Source organism: Macaca fascicularis, chromosome 11, assembly GCF_037993035.2.
Source record: "Macaca fascicularis isolate 582-1 chromosome 11, T2T-MFA8v1.1".
Taxonomy (NCBI): Eukaryota; Metazoa; Chordata; class Mammalia; order Primates; family Cercopithecidae; genus Macaca; species Macaca fascicularis.
Genome location: NC_088385.1, coordinates 119,006,199 through 119,023,238, shown reverse-complemented (window position 1 = coordinate 119,023,238; position 17,040 = coordinate 119,006,199). Strand labels below are relative to the sequence as shown.

Sequence of the window (17,040 nt, the reverse complement as noted above, 5' to 3'; positions counted from 1 at the left end):
TAATTTTTGTATTTGTTTGTTGTTGTTGTTTAGTAGAGACGGAATTTCACTCTTTCTTTATTTTTGAGACAGTCCATCACCCAGGCTGGAGTGCAGTGGTGTGATCATGGCTCACTGCAGCCTGGGTTTCCTGGGCTTGAGCATGCACCGCCACACCTGGCTAATTTTTAAATTTTTTGTAGAGATGGGGGTCTTGCCCTGTTGCCCAGGCTGGTCTTGAACTCCTGGGTTCAAGTGATCTGCCCACCTCAGCCTCCCAAAGTGCTGGGATTACAGGCGTGAGCCACTGCGCCCAGCTCATCCTCTCCTTTTCTTTTTTCTTCTTTTTTTGTTTTGTTTTGTTTAGATAGAGTCTTGTTCTGTTGCCCAGGCTGGAGTGCAGTGGTGCGATCTTGGCTCACTGCAACCTCCATCTCCCAGGTTCAAGCAATTCTCCTGCCTCAGCCTCCTGAGCAGCTGGGACTATAGGGGTGCGCCACCACACCCAGCTAATTTTTATATTTTTAGTAGAGATAGGGTTTTGTCATGTTGGCCAGGCTGGTCTCAAGCTCCTGACTTCAGACAATCTGCCTGCTTTGGCCTCCAAAAGTGCTGGAATTACAGGTGTGAGCCATCGCGCCCAGCCCATCCTCTCCTTTTCTAATGGAAACAAGTCAGAACTTGAATTATTGGTCAAAAGAAGACCATTGCTCAGGTTATCCTAACTCTTAGTTGAAGGCTCTGCGTTTCTCCATCTACCTTTAACTCTGTGCCTACTTTATACTTTAGATTTTCCCTATGCTGACCAGTGTGGGAAATTCCCAGATATTGTTCCTACCAGGAGACATGTCAGACTTGGGAAAATTTCCTTCCTTAGTGTCCTGAAGTGCCAGGAAGTTATTTCTGCAGGGTTTTTGTTGTTGTTGTTGTTTTGTTTGTCTGTTTTGAGACAGTGTCTTACTCTGCCACCCAGGCCAGAGTGCAGTAGCACAATCATAGCTCATTGGAGGCTCAACCTCCTGGGCACAAGCAATCCTCCCACCTCAGCCTCCTGAGTAGTTGGGACTATAGGTGTGCACCACTATGCCTGGCTAATTATTTTTTTGTAGAGCTTGGGTCTCCCTATATTGCCCAGGCCAATTGTGAACTCCTGGGCTCAAGCAATCCTCCTGCCTCAGCCTCTCAAAATGGTGGGATTACAGGCATGAGAATTTCTGCAGTTTTAAATCAAAGGAGTCCTCATACTAATATGAAGGATAATAATAACAACCGTTGTTGAGTGCTTTCTTTGTGCCTGTTTCTTTTCTTTTTTTTTTTTTTAGACAGAGTCTCGCTCTGTCACCCAGACTGGAGTCCAGTGGTGCAATCTTGGATCACTGCAACCTCCGCCTCCCAGGTTCAAGCGATTCTCCCACCTCAGTCTCCCAAGTAGCTGGGATTACAAGTACCTGCCACCAAGCCCGGCTAATTTTTTGTACTTTTAGTAGAGATGTGGTTTCACCATATTTGTCAGGCTGGTCTCGAACTCCCGACTTCAGGTGATCTGCCCGCCTTGGCCTCCCAAAGTGCTCGGATTACAGGCGTGAGCCACTGCACCTGCCTATGTCTGTTTCTTTTCATGGAAGACAGCATTTATTCCTTCCATCAACTTGATGAGGTTGGTCATTTTATTATAATTTCATAAAGGCAGAAACTGAGGCTCAGAGACATTCAGTCACTTGCTTAGCATCACATAGTTGATAAATGTCAGAGCCTGGATTTGAAGCCAAAATCGGCTTGATTTCAGAGCCAGAGTTGCTGTTTATTCCACTGTCAAAAGTGCAGGATATCAACCATGAGAACTGTGAAATAGGTCAGTGTTCTGTTTAGGATTAGGCATCGGGACATGTCCATCAAGATGGAAAAGAAAAACTAGAAGAATCATTGGGTGGAGACACCCACATCACCACATTCAAGTAATGCAGTACCTCTTCCTGTGTCCTTAGCTATTCGGGCATAGAGCTTCCAAGTGTCTCACTGCCCTTTAGGGAGAACATTTCTTTTCTTCTTCTTTTTTTTTCGGTGCTGGGGGGACGGAGTTCTGTTGCCCAGGCTGGAGTGCAGTGGCATGATCTCGGCTCACTGCAACCTCTGCCTCCCGGGTTCAAGCGATTCTCCTGCCTCAGCCTCCCGAGTAGCTGGGATTACAGGCGTGGGCCACCACACCTGGCTAATTTTTGCATTTTTAGTAGAGATGGGGTTTTTGCCATGTTGGCGAGGCTGGTCTCAAACTCCAGACGTCAAGTGATCCACCTGCCTCGGCCTCCCAGTGCTGAGATTACAAGTACGAGCCACTGCGCCTGGCTAGGGAGAATGTTTCTCACGGGAGAAAATGTTACCAAATGAAGAGTGTATGCCCCTCCTCTAAGTTGAGAAAATGGAAACCACCATTTAATGAGCACCTGCTGTATGCCAAGCACTTTCCCATGTCATCTCTAAGAGGTCCAAGTTCTGAATTGTACAGCAAGGAGGGTTTTTGGCTTCCTCAGAGGTCATCTTGTTACCCGAAATGATTCAGGCCTGCCAAAGGGTGTGGAAGCTGCCTCCCAGCGGCAGGTAAGGACAAGCCCAGAGCCGAGCGAGTCACTACTTCATTCTTAGGTTCTGAGGACAAGCAGTAGGAATGGGAAAAGAGAACAACCAATTAATCCTACTTGGACGCTAAACAGCCTTTCAGAGTGGAGGGAAATATATCCCACTAAGGATGGTGACCTAAGACTCTAGAGGCCTCTGCTAGGTAGGTCCATATGACGCTCTGGTCTTGCCAAGTTCAGGGAGCTGGGTGCCAAGTCTATCAGCATTCCTCTGGGGCCAGGCCAACAAAGGTAACCAAAGAACATGGCTGAGTAACCTGAGCCTTGGTTAGGAGCTCCCCTTAAAGGTGCTGTATTTTTCCATTCCTGGGAAGTTCTTAAATCTCAGGTGACTCATCATCTTTCCCTTGCACCAAAGGTGAACCCCAGCTCTCCTCCCTCCTTTTCCCTGTCCAAGCCCAACCTCAGCAGGGTCATACACCACCTCTGAGTGATCCTGGGGTCAGCTGGCCTGAGGCATCTGCCCTTCATTGCTGCTGCTTAGCACGATTTGGGGGCATGGAGTTTTCCCTAGGGCAGGGCTGCCCCCCAATAAAAATACAGGACACCCAGTTAAATTTGAATTTAAGATAAACAGTGAAGTATGTGTATGTATGTCTCAAATATTTTATTGTACTTTGCCTGATAACTTCATCCTGGGAGTCTTTGTTTGTTTTTAGAGAGTCAGGGTCTCACTCTGTCACGCAGGCTGGAGTGCAGTAGTGCAATCATAGCTTACTACAGCCTCAAACTCCTGGGCTCAAATGATCCTTATCCAGGGAGTATTTATTTATTTATAATTTTTTTTGAGTCTCCCTCTGTTGCCCAGGCTGGAGTGCAGTGTTGCAATCACGGCTCTGCAACTTCCACCTCCTGAGCTCAAGTGATTCTCGTGCCTCAGCCTCCTGAGTAGCTGGGATTACAGGTGCGCACCACCATGCTCAGCTAATTTTTTTTTTCTTTTTTTTTGGAGACAGAGTCTTGCTCTGTCGCCCAGGCTGGACTGCAGTGGCATGATCTCGGCTCATTGCAAGCTCTGTCTCCCGGGTTCACACCATCCTCCTGCCTCAGCCTCCCGAGTAGCTGGGACTACAGGTGCCCGCCACCACACCCGGGTAATTTTTTTGTATTTTTAGTAGAGACAGGGTTTCACCATGTTGGCCAGGGTGGTCTCGATCTCCTGACCTCGTGATCCGCCCACCTCAGCCTCCCAAAGTGCTGGGATTACAGGTGTCAGCCACTGTGCCTGGCCACTCAGCTAATTTTTGTATTTTTAGTAGAGACGGGGTTTCACCATGTTGCCCAGGCTGGTCTCAAACTCCTGTCCTCAAGTGATCCGCTGGCCTAGACCTCCCTAAATGTTAGGATTACAGGTGTGAGTCATCATTCCCGACCTCCAGGGAGTATTTAAATGCCTTTTTTTTTTGTGACACAGTCTTGCTGTTGCCCAGGCTAGAGTGCAATAACGTGATCTTGGCTCACTGCAACCTCCACCTCCCAGGTTCAGGTCTCAGCCTCAGCTGGCATTACAGGCACGTGCCACCATGCCTCGGCCTCACAAAGTGCTGAGATTACAGGCATGACCCACTGCACCTGGCCTATTTATTTATTTATACAAGAGTCTTGCTTTGTTGCCAAAGGCACGATCTTTGTTGCAATGGCACGATCTCGGCTCACTGTAACCTTCGCCTATTGGGTTCAAGCGATTCTCCTGCCTCAGCCTCCCGAGTAGCTGGGATTACAGGCTCACACCACCATGCCCAGCTAATTTTTGTATTTTTAGCAGAGAAGGGGTTTTACCATGTTGGCCAGGCTTGTCTCGAACCCCTGACCTCATGTGATCCACCCACTTTGGCCTGCCAAAGTGGTGGCATTACAGGGGTGAGCCACTGTAAACCACACTAAAATTACCTCCCTCTCTCACTGCCCCCCTTTCCTGCTTTATTTTTCTCAGTAGCATTTATCACCATGTAATAGGCTATCTACTTATTTATTGTCTGTCTCCCTCACTACAAATAAAAGCTCCATTAAGTCTCCGTCTATTTTATTTATTGATGTATCCTCAGTGCCTAAAACAAGAGTATGTCAAATAATAGGCACTCAATAACTCAGTGTTGTATGAATAAATCTATCTGTAAAAAGAGAGTTAATAATAGGATCTACCTCCCAGGGAAATACGACAACAGTTATGAAAATTAAATGAGAGAATAAATGTAAAGACGTTGCATTTCAATACTCTAGGCATATACCGAGTAAGTATTCATCTAGGATGCTTCTTTGTTGGCTGAGTCCTGGGAGAAGGGTGTGTGGCAGGCCAGGTCTCACTAACACAGGCCTCCATAAAAACTGTTTCAGTACTGACTGAGTGGTTAAGTTAAATATTAAAAGCTACAATAAAGCCGGTGCCCTTATACAAAGGCTGGAATTTAACAAAAGCCCACCAAGAGTTTTGCCTAGGCCTTTCCTTGGCCTTAAAGCATGACAAAATAATGAAAGAATTCCTCACAGGACCCATTTAGGATTAAACAAGTTTTATCCGGGGTCTGAAGTAACTCCCCAAACCTCCGTGATTTAGCAGGAGACAAGATAAGGGTAATCACCTCAGCACCTATTGCCATTTAGATTAAGTAAATTTACTGAGGCTTCAAAGGAAGGTCTTCAGGACGCAGACCTTAGTTATAGACTAAGTTCATCACTTATGTCTTTAGATGAATGCACACTTACATATAGACATATAGCTTAGAAGGTATATAAGCACTGGAAAGCTTTGTAATTTTGAGTTGGTTTGGTGATAATTTCCAGGCCTTCTCCCTGTAACCGGTTGCAGAAATAAAAACTCGCTTCTTCTCCAGTTCATCTGCATCTCCTTACTGGACCACAAGAAATAGCAGTCCGAACCTCCGTTTGGCCCAGGAACAGGTGGTGGAGGGCTCTCAAGGTTTTTTTTTTTTTTTTGAGACGGAGTCTCGCTCTGTTGCCCAGGCTGGAGTGCAGTGGCCTGATCTGGACTCACTGCAAGCTCCGCCTCCCCGGTCCACGCCATTCTCCTCGACTCAGCCTCCGGAGTAGTTGGGACTAGAGGCGCCCGCCACCACGCCCGGCTAATTTTTTGTATTTTTAGCAGAGATGGGGTTGCACCGTGTTAGCCAGGATGGTCTGGATCTCCTGACCTTGTGATCCGCCCGCCTGGGCCTTCCAAAGTGCTGGTATTACAGGCGTGAGCCACCGCGCCCGGCTCTCTCGAACTTTTTTGGCAGATTTTTGCTGTTCATCAGCCCCACTTCCCCAGCTTTCCCCTGGGTCTCTCTCCGCCAGGAGTTTCTGGTTCCTCTGCAATTAATCACAGCCAAATCTAGCTGGTTCTTCAAGACAAAGAATAAATAGGATAAACAGGAGCAGCCGAACCCTAACTTTGAGAGCTTTCTCCCCTCCTTTCCTCACTTCCCAGTCAGTGACTCAGAGGATTTTAACAGCAACAGCTGCCTCCTCTTTGCCAGCTTGATCCCACCTGCAAAGTGAAGAATCAGCGTTTAAAGAAGTGGCAATCGGCAAGGACTGATGCTTCCCTTTCCGCGCAGGCGCGTTCAGTCGCAGCACCGCGACTATCGCGATAAACAAGCGAGATCGATGCTGGCCCTTTAATAGCCCTTTCCCGGGGTCCTGCCCCGCGCGTGCGCACTGTGGTTCTGCGCTTGTCATCATGGCGACGCGGGGCCATGTGCAGGACCCTAACGACAGGCGCCTCCGGCCCATTTACGGTGAGTGTCTCGGGCCAGCCAGCTCACCAGCCCGACGCGCCGAGGGCTGCCGAGGCTGGGGCGAAAGCCCGGGATGGGTGCTGAGGGCCGGCGCGCGGGCCGGGCAGGCGCAGGGGGCGGGCCGCGCGGGCCACTAGGCCGCAGCCGCGGGCCTCGCGTAGGCGCCGGCCCAGCCTTCCTCAGCCCTAAGGTGGTAGCGGCGCGGTCTGGGCAGCAGCTGGTCGGCAGAGCTGCCTGCCTGGCAGGCCCCGTGGGACGCGTGGTTCTGCAAACACCTGCGCTACCCGCAGGCTGCATTGTTACCGCCGCTCCTAGGGAAACCGGAGATCTCCTCGAAGGTGGAAGCCGGCTCCGGCACTAGTGTGGGACGCCCTGCCTGAGGGAAGATTCCCTACCAGATATGTACATATGTGTGTATATATATATTTTTTTATATATATATATATTTTTTTTTTTTTTTGCGGGAATTGGGCCTGGAGGGTTGTCTGACTAGGTGGGCTTCGGTGCACAGGAGAAACCGAGGTCTAGAGTGGGGAAGGGGCTGACGCAAGGTCACCCACATCGAGTCGGGAGCAGGCCCGAGATTCCAGGCTCCCAATCCAGAGCTGTTTGGTGGAGAAGCAGCTGCTCTGGTCACACGTGGGAGGCGGGGGGAGGGGGTCTTGGGCCCAAAATAGCGGTGAAGAGGTTGTGATAGCTCGTGTCAGAGGGGCATGCAGAGCTACTGGAGGGCTTCTCCTTTCTGCAGCTTCTCTGTGGTTTTCTCTGCAGCTTTCCTTCCCTATGCTAAGCAGATCCCTCTCCACCACTCTTACCTCAACCCGCAGGCTTGAAGACCTTGATGTCATCCAGTTACCCTGGTAGTGAAAAATCACAGATTTGAGTTTGGGAGAAACCCTTTTCCAATAACCGAGATGTTGTGTAATTGGATTGGTCCTTTTTGCATTTCCTTTCCTGTTAGATGGTTTTATGGTCTTGGTCTATCTCACTTAATGGTGAGGAAGCCTCAAGGTCAGTGGTTTTTACAAAAGTAGACATCGTGTTTATAGACGTTGTGTGGGTGTTATTAAATTGGAGGCTTCTTCCCATGGCGGAAATGGTTTTGGGAGTAGGGAGCAGTGGTTAACTTTGTTTCTGGCCACAGTTACTCCTGCTTTTATTTCATAATTTGTGTGATTTTTTACTCTTACATCTCATTTGATTTTAGCAGCAATCCTATAGCTAAAGTTTATAGACAACTCATTATGACAGTCACTGGCCTTGGCCTTTTATATGGGTTATCTAATATAATCTTCACCCATTCTCAAGAGATGGGTACTGTTTTTTCATGGCCCTGAACCCTTTAACAACAACAACAGCAGCAACAAAACCAGATGAGGAAACTGAGGCTTTATTGATGTTGTGTAATTTGTCTAAGGCCACTCAGCTAGTATTTCTTGGAGCTAGAAGTTGAACCCCTGTGGACTGTTTCAGGCTCACCTTTTTTTTTTTGAGATGAGTCTCACTCTGTCGCCCAGGTTGGAGTACAGTGACACAATCTCAGCTCACTGCACCCTCTGGCTCCCGGGTTCAAGCGATTCTCCTGCCTCAGCCTCTTGAGTAGCTGAGATTACAGGTGCACGGCACCAGGCCCAGCGAACTTTCATGTTTTTAGTAGAGACAGGATTTTACTATGTTGGCCAGGCTGGACTCAAACTCTTGACCTCAAGTAATCTGTCCTACTCAGCCTCCCAAAGTGCTGGGATTATAGGTGTGAGCCACCATGCCTGGCTCCAGGCTTACCTTTTTTTTTCTTTTTTGGAGACAGTCTCGTTTTGTCGTCCAGACTAGAGTGCAGTTGCACAATCATAGCGCACTGCAACCAACCTCCGCCTCCTGGGTTCAAGTGATTCTCCTGCCTCAGCCTCCTGAGTAGCTGGGATTACAGGTGCCCACTACCATGCTGGCTAATTATTTTATTTATTTATTTTTTTGTTGAGACGGAGTCTTGCTCTGTCACCCAGGCTGGAGTGCTGTGGCTGGATCTCAGCTCACTGCAAGCTCCGCCTCCCGGGTTTACGCCATTCTCCTGCCTCAGCCTCCCAAGTAACTGGGACTACAGGCGCCGGCCACCTCGCCCGGCTAGTTTTTTGTATTTTTTTAGTAGAGACAGGGTTTCACTGTGTTCGCCAGGATAGTCTCGATCTCCTGACCTCGTGATCCGCCCGTCTCGGCCTCCCAAAGTGCTGGGATTACAGGCTTGAGCCACCGCGCCCGGCCTCTAATTTTTGTATATATTGTAGAGAATGGGTTTTGCCATGTTGCCCAGTCTAGTCTAAAACTCCTGAGCTCAAGCAGTCCTCCTGCCTTGGCCTCCCAGAGTGCTGGGATTACAGGCATGAGCCACTGCGCCTGGTCCAGGCTCACCGTCTTAACCACCGTGCTAGAAACCACATCACTTTGAGCTGAAGACATTAATTTGCCTGAGGTCACACAGATGGTAAGTGGCAGAGAAAGGACTCTGATTTCCTGTTTCCCCGGGAGTGCATATTCTCATGCCCTTGCCCTCCAGTGTATATTTTCAGAGCGCAGAGGTATGTATACAAGGTGGGTGATGGAAGGTGAGAACTGAATCCAGGGTTCATAGTTTGTGGCTCATTACAGCTTTGTGCAGAGCTGCCTGCAGACTTTTTTTTTTTTAAACTAAAAAGGCTCAGTACTTTCAAGAATAATTTGATTTTTAAAATTGTTCTTGAGGACCAAAGAGAATTTCTTTGGTCCCATAGTTATTTAGAATTAATAGTGTTTTCACTGTCCAGTGGGAAGCACTATGTCCATTTCATATCACTAAACATCAGGATATATTAAGTTATATTCTCAAAACTGAAGTCAGAGTTATGTAGTTTTTGTTATGTGTACATGGGAAGAGGATTAGAAGAGGCTTTCTTCAGGAATTCTAAGGCGATTAGTATAAACTGGCAGGTCTAGGAAAAGAACAGTACAGACTGTCCGTGAATTCAGCACTTTAGCACATTTGACTTTTGAACTCCACACTTTTGTTGTTTAAATACATTAGTACCCCCAAACAACTATGGTTCCTTGAATTCAGACATTCTGACAAATGAACGAACTCATCTGTGGTGGTACTTGCCCACCAGCCAAAATTTCAACAACTATCAGCATTAATGAGTGTTTCCTGGTGGGCTAACAGCCCTATTAGGTAGGTAAGATTATTGTAATCAAACTGAAGCCTAGAGATTAACTTGCTCAAGGTTGTAGCTACCAAGTTGTAGAGCTGGGATTCGAACATAGGCATTCTCACTGAGAGCTCAGCTCTTCACGAAGTTCAGATTCAGTAGCACCACTGTCTTTGTACAACAATATTTGTACTGCCAAGATTTCAGGATTTGTTTTTTTTTTTTTTTTTTTTTTTTGAGACGGAGTCTCACGCTGTTGCCCAGGCTGGAGTGCAGTGGCGCGATCTCGGCTCACTGCAAGCTCCGCCTCCCGGGTTCCCGCCATTCTCCTGCCTCAGCCTCCCGAGTAGCTGGGACTACAGGCGCCCGCCACCGCGCCCGGCTAATTTTTTGTATTTTTAGTAGAGACGGGGTTTCACTGTGGTCTCGATCTCCTGACCTTGTGATCCGCCCGCCTCGGCCTCCCAAAGTGCTGGGATTACAGGCTTGAGCCACCGCGCCCGGCCTAGGATTTGTTTTACAATTGTGTTGGAAACCTTGCTTGGGGCCTCAGCTCTTGCTGGAATTCATTGAGGGCTACGTGGACAGGGCTATGAGGTGATAAATTATGGTGGGTTTAAATTTTACTGGTGGTGTGTCTGGGGTTGGAATAGCTTTTCTGTGTACATAGATTTGAAACATCTTCACAGTGCATCTCACATTACTAATAAGTTTGGGTATTGCATTTTTTGTTTTTGAAAACCTCTACCCATGACCTTACTAGAACCCATACTTGATTATTTGGTCTCCTTTTGCTAAAATTATTCTCTTTTGCTATGTAGTTCTCAGCAGATTTTGTACTCTTGTGTGACTTGGTAAGCCCCAGTGCCTTCTTTCATTATTCTTTTTTTGAGACAGGATCTGGCACTGTCACACAGGCTGGAGTGTCTTGGCTCACTGTAACCTCCACTTCCCAGGCTCAAGTCATCCATCCACCTCAGCCTCCTGAGTACTGGGATTACAGGCGGGTACCACCACGCCTGGCTAATTTTTGTATTTTTTGTAGAGACAGTATTTCACATGTTGTTCAGGCTGGTCTCGAACTCCTGAGCTCAAGCAGTCTGCCTCCCTTGGCCTCCCAAAGTGCTGGGGTTACAGGCGTGAGTCACCACGTCCTGCCCATTATTTATGTGTTTATTTATTTGAGAAGGAGTCTTGCTCTGTCACCCAGGCTGGAGTGCAGTGGCGCAATCTTGGATCACTGCAACCCCCGTCTTCTGGGTTCAAGCAATTCTCTGCCTCAACCCCCTGAGTAGCTGGGATTTACAGGTGCTCACCACCATGCCCTGCTAATTTTTGTAGTTTTTTTTTTTTTTTTTTTGAGATGGAGTCTCACTCTGTCCCCCAGGCTGGAGTGCAGTGGTGCGATCTCCGCTCACTGCAAGCTCCATCTCCCAGGTTCACACCATTTTTCTGCCTCAGCCTCCCGAGTAGCTGGGAATACAGGCGCCCACCACCACACCTGGCAAATTTTTTGTATTTTTAGTAGAGATGAGGTTTCACCACGTTGGCCAGGCTGGTCTTGAACTCCTGACCTTGTGATCCACCTGCCTCAGCCTCCCAAAGTGCTGGGATTACAGGCGTGAGCCACTGCGCCTGGCCCCATTATTCTTAATTTTAAAATGTTTTCAGTGGTTATGGATTAGGGAAGGGAAGGGATGGAGGGAGATAATAAATATTTGACTCTGTTTTGTTATGCAGCCTCCTCTACACCATACTTTTATTTATTTATTTATTTTTCTTTTTCTTATTTTTAGTTTCACTAAACTTTAAGTAATTGACTAAACTTTAAGTAATTGAAAGTGGAATTGATGGTCAGGTATGGCACTTAATAAATTTGTATAGAATATGGGAATTTCTAGGTCAGCAAATTGCATAATAGAAATAGAGAAAGTTCAAAGTAGAAAAGATGTTTGCACAGTCTTTAGAATATACACACATACACAGGCATGAGATCCCTTATTTTAATATGTCATACTGACCTACAGTCTTGGACTAGCCTGAATCAGGTGTAAGATATTTTCCAGTGTGTCTCCCCAGTGGCAATGACTTCTTTGCTGAGTTAGAACATTTCTCTTGGGTGCCTGGCTCAGTTAATTATTCTACTACAGTTCATAGTTTAGGAGTTCCTGACCCCGAGATGGTGGACTGATACTGGTCTGTGGCCTGTTAGGAACTGGGACGCACAGCAGGAGGTGAGCAGCAGGGTGTTGTAGGGGAGAGCATTACTGCCTGAGCTCTGCCTCCTGTCAGATCAGCTCTTAGGAGTAGGAGCACAAACCCTATTGTGAACTGTGCATGTAAGGGATCCAGGTTGGCGCTCCTTGTGAGAATCTAATGCCTTATATCTGAGGTGGAATAGTTTTATCCCGAAACCATCCCTCCCTGCCATCTGTGGAAAAATTGCCTTTCATTAAATCGGTCCCTGGTGCAAGAGGTTGGGAACCACTGCTCTAGTTCATAAATGAAAACTTGTAAGTCCTCAATCAAAAGTGATATTATTCTGACCTCCCCTTGGACAGTGTGGTAGCTTTGCGAATCTGGTCCTATTTTGCCTCAGAAGTGACAGGGTACCTTGGTGAGTGAAGACTATCTTGCCTTTCTGTAGAAAAGTCACTTGGCACAACCTATTTTTTTCCGTTCTGAAAATATGACCATTTAAAAAGCCCTGACTTACTAGAACTTGTCTCAATGAATCTAAAACTTCCATTGCCATTGGATGGCTGAGACCACCTCTGAGACTCACCTTGCTCATAACCAAAACAGTCCCTGTTGGTCCTTTGCCCTGGACCTGTGACATTCTGGACTATTTTTGTGTTCAGTTTTGGCCAAGTGTAACAAGCATACAAGGCTGGGCACAGTGGTTTGGCTGGGTGAGGTGGCTCATTCTTGTAATCCCAGCACTTTGGGAGGCCGAGGTGGGTGGGTTGCCTGAGGCCAGGAGGTCGAGACCAGTCTGGCCAAAATGGCAAAACCCCATCTCTACTAAAAATACAAAAATTAACCAGACGTGGTGGCAGGCGCCTGTAACCCCAGCTACTCAGGAGGCTGAGGCAGGAGAATCACTTGAACCCGGGAGGCGGAGGCTGTAGTGAGCTGAGATTATGTTACCGTACTCCAGCCTGGGGGACAGAGCGAGACTTCATCTCAAAAAAATAAAAAATAGGGCCGAGCGCAGTGGTTCACGCCTGTAATCCTAACACTTTGGGAAGCCAAGGTGGGCAGATCATGAGGTCGAGAGTTCAAGACCAGTCTCGCCGACATAGTGAAACCCCATCTCTACTAAAAATATACAAATAGTGAAACCCCGTCTCTACTAAAAATATACAAAAACTTAGCCGGGTGTGGTAATGTGCATCTGTAATCCCAGCTACTTGGAAGGCTGAGGCAAGAGAATTGTGTGAACCCACGAGGTGGAGGTTGCAGTGAGCCAAGATTGCACTGTTGCACTCCAGCCTGGGCGACAGTGTAAGACTACATCGCGGGGAGGTGGGGGACGAGGAGAGCCAGTGTGGTGGTGCATGCTTGAAACCAGGAAGTCCAAGCTGCAGTGAGCTGAGATTGTGCCACTGCACTCCAGCCTGGCCTCACAGAGCAAGATGCTGTGTCAAAATACATGAACAAAAAACTCTTCTGCTGTCTTAGCTAAAGAATTAAAAACAACAAAAAACCCTGACATTTTAGACTTAAAATGAAGGTTTTAATGCACAAAAATACTCTTACATAGATTAGAGGGTAGTTGTTGAAACATAGGACAAGATGAAGAGATTAGTACATTTCTTTTTTTTCTGTTTTTGGAGACAAGGTCTTGCTGTGTTGTCCAGGCTTCAGTGCAGTGATGTGAACATGGTTCACTGCAGCTTCGACCTCCTGGGCTCAAGCGATCCTCCCATCTCAGCCTCTGGAGTAGCTGGCACTACAGGCACAGGCCACCATGCCTGGCTAGTTTTTTAAATTTTTATTTATTTATTTTTTTGAGATGGAGTTTCACTCTTGTTGCCCAGGCTGGAGCGCAATGGTGCGATCTTGGCTGGCTGCAACTTCCGCCTCCTTGGGGGGATCTCTTGAGGCCAGGAGTTTCAGACCAGCCTGGCCAACATGGTGAAACCCCGTCTCTACTAAAAATACAAAAAAATTAGCTGGACATGGTGATGCGCGCCAGTAATCCTAGCTACTCGGGAGGCTGAGGCAGGAGAATAGCTTGAACCCAGGAGGTGGAGGATGCGATGAGCTGGGATTGCACCACTGCACTGTAGCCTGGGCGACAAAGCTAGACTCTGTCTCAAAAAAAAAAAAGTTGAAAGGATTTGGAAAAAATCTAATTTAATAGCTGGTAGCCATCACTAATCATTGGTTCTTTGAACTTCCTTTGGTTCTTTGATCACTTTGTATTATCTTTTTTTTTTTGAGATGGATTTTTTTGAGATGCAGTCTCCCTCTGTCGCCTGGGCTGGAGTGCAATGGCGTGATCTCCACTCACTGCAGCCTCCGTCTCCCAGGTTCAAGTGATTCTCCTGCCTCAACCTCCCAAGTAGTTGGGATTACAGGTGCCTGCCACCATACCCGGCCAATTTTTGTATTGTTAGTGGAGACAGGATTTCATCAAGTTGGTCAGGCTGGTCTTGAACTCATGACCTCAAGCAATCCACCTTCCTTGACCTCCCAAACTGCTGGGATTATAGGCATGAGCCACTGCATCCGCCCTGTATTATCTTATATATATATCATATATATCTTTCATTTTCCTAACAGACTACCCTTTTTTTGCCATACCATTTGTTCGTTTATGCATTCCTTCATTCAACATTTATTGAGGGCCTGATATGTGTTAGGCACAATATAGATGCAGGGAATGAGTATTAAACAACACAGACATAGTTTCTGCTTTCAAGGAGCTTATCTCCTTGAAATGACAGTACACATCACCATTACAGTTGTGTTAAGGGATTTGAAGGAATAGGACAGTTTGCCATGAGAGCATACAATATGGGCATTTGGGATGTTGGGGTCAGGTCAAGAAAAGGTTTCCTGTGGAAATGATATTTTACTTTGGACATGAAAGGAGAACCAGGGTTAGGCAGAGAGATGGGGAGAGGGTGGTGAAGACCCTGAGAAAAGGAGCTTGGTCCACTTGAGGATGTAAACAAAGGCTTGTGTAGTTGGAATGAAGGGATAAGTGAGGAAGTGAGATGAGACTAGGGGTGGGCAGCGACTCAACTTTGTAATCCATTTTAAGGATACTGAAATTTGTTTTAAAGACAGTGGAATCAATACCTGTGAAAAGAAAGAAAGACAGTGGATGATGTTGAAAGGATTTAACCAGAAGAATAGAGTGACAAGGTGTGCATGTAAAAAAGATAGCTATGAATACTGTGTGGGAAATAAACCTTTAAACTAAAAGGGAAGCAAGGCCAGGTGCGGTGGCTCACGCCTGTAATCCAAGCACTTTGGGAGGCTGAAGCGGGAGGATCGCGAGGTCAGGAGATCGAGACCATCCTGGCCAACATGGTGAAACCCCATCTCTACTAAAATACAAAAAAATTAGCTGGGCGTGGTGGCACGTGCCTGTAGTCCCAGCTACTCAGGAGGCTGAGGCAGGAGAATCACTTGAACCCAGGAGGTGGAGGTTGCAGTGAGCTGAGATCGCGCCACTGCACTCCAGCCTGGTGATGGAGCAAGACTCCATCATGAGTAAATACATAAATGGAAGGCTAATGTAGGATGGGTCGGTCAGTTAGGAGGCATTATTCATTTTTAGGTTCATCCTTGTCCCTTGCAGTCTTGCACGTGGTAGGTATTTAACAAAGGCTTGCTGACTGAAGGAATGTTTCTTCTGTAATTTGTATTCATGGTAAAAGCAAGGCTCCTATTCTCCAACTTTTAGGGTTTTTAAGTAAAGGATATTGTGTTTACAGATGGAGCTCTCTTCTATTTAGTGTTTTTCTAAGTTGGGGCAATATCTTTAATAGTGTCTGAAATTCTTGTAGTAAGTGGAAACGAGCATATTATTTCAGCTGCTAAGGAGACCATTCATGACAGGTGCAAGAACATGCAGATTAAAAACTTTCCTTTTTATTTGCAAAATTGACACTTTTCCTACTGTCAGTATCCATCCCTCAGTAAGATTGGATGAACAAATCCCAGGACCTCTTCTCCAGGGCATGTGGACAGCAGGCCTGCATGTGTCCAGGCCTGCTGCTGCCTGCATCTTCAAGGATTAGTAACTTCTTTGGGAAGTGTTACCTCTGGAGTGCAGCTTGTGTATTCATTCAACAAATTTTGATAGTGTCTTGCCAATGATTTATCCCTATCCTTCCCAAATTTCTATCATTCTTTTACTGATCTCATTATTTTAGCTGCATTATAGTATTATCTGTGCTATTACTTAATATTTTTCTCCAAGGTGACTTTTACAATTAAATTTATTTTACAATAATCTATGTTATTGCTATGAGTGGAAAACCTGTATCACTTGCTCTAGGAAAATAAAACTATAAAAGTAAAGTATAATGAAAACTAAACAATGTTATTAAATTAACCAGATTCTGATACTTGTAAAACTCGAGGACCTATTCCTTCCTTCTGGAAAGAAAAGAAAAGGCTGAGCGCGATGGCTCATGCCTATAATTTCAGCACTTTGGGAGGCCGAGATGGACAGATTACGAGGTCAAGAGATTGGGACCATCCTGGCCAACATGGTGAAACCCTGTCTCTAGTAAAAATACAAAAAAATTAGCTGGGTGTGGTGGTGCGTGCCTGTAGTCCCAGCTACTCAGGAGGCTGAGGCAGGAGAATCACTTGATCTAGGAGGTGGAGGTTGCAGTGAGTCGAGATCACGCCACTGCACTTCAGCCTGGCGACAGAGTGAGACCCCATCTCCAAAAAAAAAAAGATATTAGCAATTATTAGAGAAATAGTAGGCTAGCACTAAACTGACACTTTCTCCTTAATGTAAAGGAAGTATTAGAAAAGAGATTAGGGTCAGGTGTGGTGACTCACGCCTGTAATCCCAGCACAATCCCAGTTGAACCCAGAGGTGGAGGCTGCAGTGAGCTGAGATCGTGCCACTGCACTCTAGCCTGGGCAACAGAGTGAGACTCCGTCTCAAAAAAAAAAAAAAAAAAAAAGAGATTGACTTTTTCACGGTGAGTATTATCTAGGGCTGTCTGCAAGGACTAAAAGCATTTCATTTGGAATGGCACTCACCCATGCTTTGGAAAATATTGCTTTAACCAGTAAATTTTATTGTTTCCATTGCCTGATTTGTGGATGGCTGATTTTGGCTGACTCCTGTTATTAAGGGAACAGCACCATTCCTCATGGCCAAACTACAATTCCCCTTGAGTAACTTTTTAAAAAGACTTACTGAGAAGACAGACTTAGGATATCATTTTTATTGGCCTGTTTTCTCCAAGGACTACTTAACTTATATTACAGATTTAGTAATGTAAAATGAAAATAAACTTTCCCAAGAGA

The 17,040-nt window shown here is 46.4% G+C and overlaps 1 protein-coding gene and 1 long non-coding RNA gene across 10 annotated transcripts in view; one reads left to right on the top strand and one right to left on the bottom strand.

Annotated features, from left to right (window-relative positions):
* Positions 1-1,623: 1,623 nt before the first annotated feature.
* Positions 1,624-6,148, bottom strand: LOC135966406 (uncharacterized). Its single transcript, XR_010579722.2, has 2 exons — positions 5,316-6,148; positions 1,624-2,622 (listed from the first exon to the last, which is right to left on the bottom strand). It is a non-coding gene; the product is annotated as an uncharacterized lncRNA (long non-coding RNA).
* A 133-nt stretch (positions 6,149-6,281) lies between these two features.
* The window catches only part of NAA25 (N-alpha-acetyltransferase 25, NatB auxiliary subunit), an 86,742-nt gene continuing 75,983 nt past the window's right edge, over positions 6,282-17,040 (top strand). For 5 of the 9 annotated variants that reach the window (XR_012420682.1, XR_012420684.1, XR_012420685.1 and 2 more), the window contains exon 1: positions 6,282-6,349. Coding sequence is in view for 2 of the 9 variants with exons in the window: in XM_005572287.5 (XP_005572344.1) it covers positions 6,292-6,349 (58 nt within the window). In the remaining 7 variants the exon portion in view is untranslated. Of the gene's footprint in view, positions 6,760-17,040 lie in introns of all 9 variants that reach the window. The other 4 variants (XR_012420683.1, XR_012420686.1, XM_015431562.4 and 1 more) reach the window with 2 other exon arrangements.